Below are 6,358 nucleotides of genomic sequence, written 5' to 3' on the forward strand. Positions count from 1 at the left end.
TTCCCAGAGTGCACAGCGAGGTTACACTCAGTCAGTATCCGCCTGGGTCACACGTGGGAAAGATGAGGCCGCTCACAGACGAGGAGACACGGACCATGTTCGAGAAACTCTCCAAATAGTGAGTGAAGGAGCAATAGACTGCAATACCTCTGCTTGTTGTCAGTGAATAGAAACCTGTGTCTATAAACACCAGCCTAATACTTGTCACTGCAGAGGGTTTGCTACAATTGAGGGCATCATCTGATATAATTAGAGCAGACTGAGCACAGAAGAGGGCTGGGACTGGCTGCAACTGTAACGAACCCTCAGCTGTGAGACCAATCAGGTTTCAGCCTCTTGCTGTAAACTAGAATCCATTCAGTGACAGTAAGCAGAGATCAAGCAAAGGAGGAACAGCAATGGGCGAAGTAGGTTACAGAGCTGCAGATGTGTTCACTCCGGCGATTAATGAGTTATTCCATCTCTTAAAGGGATGACGTGATTTAATTGTAGGATTGCGGGGTTCTGCACTGATCCCGGGAATTAAAGGGGTTTCCCCCAAAATATGGGGCCTTGTCCTGATTGGTAGGAGGTGCGACACGCTCGCCTCTCCATTCATTAGCCCAAACGCCTTACATACAAAATGGCACAAATGTAATAATGAATCCAGGCCAAAGTCTATGGGGATAAAGGGAAACGTGGAGCTCTGTACATACCCATATCCAGCCGTCCCATAGACAATGAATGGAGTGAAGGTCCAACTTTCCCATAGACAATGGATAGAGCAGAGGTCCAGCCGTCCCATAGACAGTGGACGGAGCGGCGGTCCGGCCGTCCCATAGACAATGAATGGAGTGGAGGTCCAACTTTCCCATAGACAATGGATAGAGCAGAGGTCCAGCCGTCCCATAGACAGTGGACGGAGCGGAGGTCCGGCTGTCCCATAGACGATAGAGCGGCGGTCCGGCCGTCCCATAGACAATGAATGGAGCAGAGGAGGTCCAGCCGTCCCATAGACAATGTATGGGGCGGTGGTCCAGTCATCCCATAGACAGTGGAAGGAGCGGAGGTCCGGCCGTCCCATAGACCATGAATAGAGCAGAGGAGGTCCAGCCGTCCCATAGACAACGAATGGAGCAGAGGAGGTCCAGCCGTCCCATAGACAACGAATGGAGCAGAGGAGGTCCAGCCGTCCCATAGACAACGAATGGAGCAGAGGAGGTCCAGCCGTCCCGTAGACAACGAATGGAGCAGAGGAGGTCCAGCCGTCCCGTAGACAACGAATGGAGCAGAGGAGGTCCAGCCGTCCCGTAGACAACGAATGGAGCGGAGGTCCAGCCGTCCCGTAGACAACGAATGGAGCAGAGGAGGTCCAGCCGTCCCGTAGACAACGAATGGAGCAGAGGAGGTCCAGCCGTCCCGTAGACAACGAATGGAGCAGAGGAGGTCCAGCCGTCCCGTAGACAACGAATGGAGCAGAGGAGGTCCAGCCGTCCCGTAGACAACGAATGGAGCGGAGGTCCAGCCGTCCCGTAGACAACGAATGGAGCGGAGGTCCAGCCGTCCCGTAGACAACGAATGGAGCGGAGGTCCAGCCGTCCCGTAGACAACGAATGGAGCGGAGGTCCAGCCGTCCCGTAGACAACGAATGGAGCGGAGGTCCAGCCGTCCCGTAGACAACGAATGGAGCGGAGGTCCAGCCGTCCCGTAGACAACGAATGGAGCGGAGGTCCAGCCGTCCCGTAGACAACGAATGGAGCGGAGGTCCAGCCGTCCCGTAGACAACGAATGGAGCGGAGGTCCAGCCGTCCCGTAGACAACGAATGGAGCGGAGGTCCAGCCGTCCCGTAGACAACGAATGGAGCGGAGGTCCGGCCTCTACTTCATGATGCGGGGGCTTTACAGAAACTTGGATTGCTGGGCTGCTTGGACGCCCCATGATTAGCAGTTTATACATATTTTGGATAGGGGATAACTTGTTTGGCTTTTTATGGAGAGGGAGGTAACCCTCAAGTTGCACAGTGAGTCTCAATGTACAGGAATGATCGGGCAGCAGCGCCGTAGCCCCTTTTGTTTTGAAGATCGGCGGAGACCCCCAGAAATCAAAAATAATCTTAATGACAGGGGAGCAAGAAAACCCTGAGATTGAGGGTCCCTTTCCTCTCTCACCTGTTACATTCTTAGCGGCGGGATAATGGTGGTTGTTGTTGTGATGATGATGTTCTTTAAACTGATTCATCCTCATCCTCTTACTTGATCCTCAGCATTGGAGAAAACATAAAGCTACTCGTGGACCGGCCCGATGGCACGTACTGCTTCCGGCTACACAATGACCGCGTGTATTATGTCAGGTGAGGTGACGGGGTGTTTAAAGGGAATGTTTGTATGAAGACTTTAAGAGGGTGGTCCCAGGGGTGAGCAGATTATTATTATAGCGCCATTTATTCCATGGCGCTTTACAACTGAAAGAGGGTATACGTACAACAATCATTAACAGTACATAACAGACTGGTATAGGAGGAGAGAGGACCCTGCCCGCGAGGGCTCACAGTCTACAGGAGGAGAGAGGAGCCTGCCCGCGAGGGCTCACAGTCTACAGGGAATGGGTGATGGTACAATAGGTGAGAACAGAGCTGGTTGCGCAGTGGTCTACTGGACTGAGGGCTATTGTAGGTTGTAGGCTTGTTGGAAGAGATGGGTCTTGAGGTTCCTCTTGAAGCTTTCCACGGTAGGGGAGAGTCTGATATGCTGTGGTAGAGCGTTCCAGAGTATGGGGGAGGCACGGGAGAAATCTTGTGTGTGATTGTGGGAAGAGGAGATAAGAGAGGAGTAGAGAAGGTGAGGATCTGAGGTTGCGTGCAGTTAGGTACCGGGAGACTAGGTCACAGACGTAGGGTGGAGACAGGTTGTGGATGGCTTTGTATGCCATGGTTAATATTTTGAACTGGAGTCGTTGGGTGATGGGAAGCCAGTGAAGGGATTGGCAGAGTGGCGCGGCTGGGGAATAGCGAGGGGAGAGGTGGATTAGGCGGGCCGCAGAGTTTAGGATAGATTGGAGGGGTGCAAGAGTGTTGGAAGGGAGGCCAGAGAGCAGGAGGTTGCAGTAGTCGAGGCGGGAGATGATGAGGGCATGCACTAATGTTTTTGCTGATTCTTGGTTAAGGAAAGCACGGATCCGGGAGATATTTTTGAGTTGTAATCTGCATGAGGTGAAGAGGGCTTGGATGTGTGGCTTGAAGGATAGAGCAGAGTCGAGGGTTACTCCAAGGCAAGGTTGGCTGGCTGTTAATGGGGTAGGGGGACACAAAACGCTGCGATATATATTTAGATCTGTTTTCAGCGTCCTCTTACCATGTGTTTTCCAGCGAGAGAATGCTGAAATTGGCCACCAACGTCGCCCGCGATAAACTCGTGTCCCTCGGAACCTGTTTCGGAAAATTCACCAAGACGCTGAAGTTTCGTCTCCACGTTACGGCTCTGGATTATCTGGCGCCATATGCAAAGGTGATCATCATTTCTAACCGGATACTACCCGAAAAGTGATGGCCGCTCCTCCTCATGTAACGCTGCCGCCTGTCTCTTTCTTTACCCCTTAGTACAAGGTGTGGGTGAAGCCTGGATCCGAACAGTCTTTTTTATACGGCAACCACGTCCTTAAGTCCGGACTGGGGAGAATAACGGAGAACACCACGCAGTACCAGGGGGTAATCGTCTACTCCATGGCCGACATTCCCTTGGTGAGTATTGCTGCTTCCTGGTTATTATAAGTGAAGCATTCACACCGAATATCGTGACTATAATATATAGACATCTGTATATGGGGCTCCGTGCTGTATGGACCGGCTGCGAATCCCGAGCTGAACAGCATCATGTACAACTGAGACTGTCGCTTTCGGGTCAATACTCGGATTGTAATACATAGATGTCGAATTGTAGCCTTAGGATAATCATGGGGAGGGGGGGGAGTAGCAGCAGCAACAGGAGGATAATGGGGAGGAAGGGGGGGGATCGTAGCAGCGACAGTAGGATAATGGGGAGGAAGGGGGGGGGAGCGTAGCAGCGACAGTAGGATAATGGGGAGGGGGGGAGAGTAGCAGTGACAGGAGGATAATGGGGAGGGGGAAGAGTAGCAGCGACAAGAAGATAATGGGGAGGGGGGGAGAGTAGCAGCGAAAAGAGGATAATGGGGAGGGGGGAAGAGTAGCAGCGACAAGAAGATAATGGGGAGGGGGGGAGAGTAGCAGCGACAGGAGGATAATGGGGAGGGGGAAGAGTAGCAGCGACAAGAAGATAATGGGGAGGGGGGGAGAGTAGCAGCGAAAAGAGGATAATGGGGAGGGGGGAAGAGTAGCAGCGACAAGAAGATAATGGGGAGGGGGGGAGAGTAGCAGCGACAAGAGGATAATGGGGAGGGGGGGAGAGTAGCAGCGACAGGAGGATAATGGGGAGGGGGAAGAGTAGCAGCGACAAGAAGATAATGGGGAGGGGGGGAGAGTAGCAGCGAAAAGAGGATAATGGGGAGGGGGGAAGAGTAGCAGCGACAAGAAGATAATGGGGAGGGGGGGAGAGTAGCAGCGACAAGAGGATAATGGGGAGGGGGGGAGAGTAGCAGCGACAGGAGGATAATAGGGAGGGGTGGAAGAGTAGCAGCGACAGGAGGATAATGGGGAGGGGGGAAGAGTAGCAGCGACAGGATGATAATGGGGAGGGGGGAAGAGTAGCAGCGACAGGAGGATAATGGGGAGGGGGGAAGAGTAGCAGCGACAGGGGGATAATGGGGAGGGGGGAAGAGTAGCAGCGACAGGAGGATAATGGGGAGGGGGGGAAGAGTAGCAGCGACAGGAGGATAATGGGGGGGGGGGAGTAGCAGCGACGGGAGGATAATGGGGAGGGGGGGGAAGAGTAGCAGCGACAGGAGGATAATGGGGAGGGGGGGAAGAGTGGCAGCGACAGGAGGATAATGGGGAGGGGGGGGAAGAGTGGCAGCGACAGGAGGATAATGGGGAGGGGGGGAAGAGTAGCAGCGACAGGAGGATAATGGGGGAGGGGGGGAGTAGCAGCGACAGGAGGATAATGGGGGAGGGGGGGAGTAGCAGCGACAGGAGGATAATGTGGGAGGGGGGGAGTAGCAGCGACAGGAGGATAATGGGGGGGGGGGAGTAGCAGCGACAGGAGGATAATGGAGAGGGGGGGAGTAGCAGCAGGAGGATAATGGAGAGGGGTAGAGTAGCAGCGGCAGGAGGATAATGGGGAGGGGGGGGGAGGGTACCAGCGACAGGAGGATAATGGGGAGGGGGGGGAAAGAGTACCAGCGACAGGAGGATAATGGGGAGGGGGGGGGAAGAGTACCAGCGACAGGAGGATAATGGGGAGGGGGGGGGGAAGAGTACCAGCGACAGGAGGATAATGGGGAGGGGGGGGGGAGAGGGGGGAAGAGTAGCAGCGACAGGAGGATAATGGGGAGGGGGGGGGGAAGAGTAGCAGCGACAGGAGGATAATGGGGAGGGGGGGAGAGTAGCAGCGACAGGAGGACAATGGGGGGGGGAAGAGTAGCAGCGACAGGAGGATAATGGGGGGAGGGAGAGTAGCAGCGACAGGAGGATAATGGGGGGGGGGGAGGAAGAGTAGCAGCGACAGGAGGATAATGGGGGGAAGGAAGAGTAGCAGCGACAGGAGGATAATGGGGAGGGGGGGGAAGAGTAGCAGCGACAGGAGGATAATGGGGGGGAGGAGTAGCAGCGACAGGAGGATAAGGGGGGCTAGCAGCGATAGGATAATGGGGGGGGCTAGTAGCATGATGGGGGGAGGAAGGTCTAAATTTGGAGGGGGGGGTCTAAACTTTGTGGCCACTACCACTTCGGAGAATAATAAGCCCACAGCGCTGATCTACGAGTCTGTATCCTTTATGTTGCCCCTTCCATCTCTGGATGGGTTGGGGTCCTAACACCAGGAATCACAGTAGAAACCAAAATCAGATTTATTTAATCCTGGACCTACTAAATTCTCGATTTTCCGTTCCTTGCAGGGTTTTGGTGTAGCTGCAAAATCCACACAAGAATGTAGGAAACTGGACCCAATGCAGATTGTCGTTTTCCACCAAGCAGACGTCGGGGAATACATCAGACACGAAGACACTTTAACCTAAATCACAGAAATAGAGAGACTTTACCAGCACCTTTTAATCTGCCGCCATTGTGACCGGACTGGGGAGAACAAAATGTACACTATTGAGGAAAACCCCTCCCCCCTTTTTCTTGTGGCCGGATTTATAACCCCCTCCCCCCTTTTTGTTGTGGCCGGATCTACTGTATAACATTAAACAAACTGTACCAATCAACCATTTAATTTTTTGGAGTGAAGAATGAGACAAGACACCAAG

The 6,358-nt window shown here is 53.9% G+C and overlaps 2 protein-coding genes across 2 annotated transcripts in view; one reads left to right on the forward strand and one right to left on the reverse strand.

Moving 5' to 3' along the window:
* The window catches only part of PSMD7 (proteasome 26S subunit, non-ATPase 7), a 627,368-nt gene that overhangs the window by 292,269 nt on the left and 328,741 nt on the right, over window positions 1-6,358 (reverse strand). The gene's annotated exons all lie outside the window — the stretch shown is intronic.
* Window positions 15-6,316, forward strand: NIP7 (nucleolar pre-rRNA processing protein NIP7). The gene is made up of 5 exons (XM_075326015.1): window positions 15-118; window positions 2,244-2,330; window positions 3,345-3,483; window positions 3,576-3,716; window positions 6,005-6,316. Exons 1-5 carry the CDS (start codon window positions 63-65, stop codon window positions 6,122-6,124), a joined length of 543 nt encoding a protein of 180 aa, XP_075182130.1. The 5' UTR covers window positions 15-62; the 3' UTR covers window positions 6,125-6,316.

The sequence above is a fragment of the Anomaloglossus baeobatrachus genome, chromosome 10, assembly GCF_048569485.1.
Source record: "Anomaloglossus baeobatrachus isolate aAnoBae1 chromosome 10, aAnoBae1.hap1, whole genome shotgun sequence".
NCBI lineage: Eukaryota > Metazoa > Chordata > Amphibia > Anura > Aromobatidae > Anomaloglossus > Anomaloglossus baeobatrachus.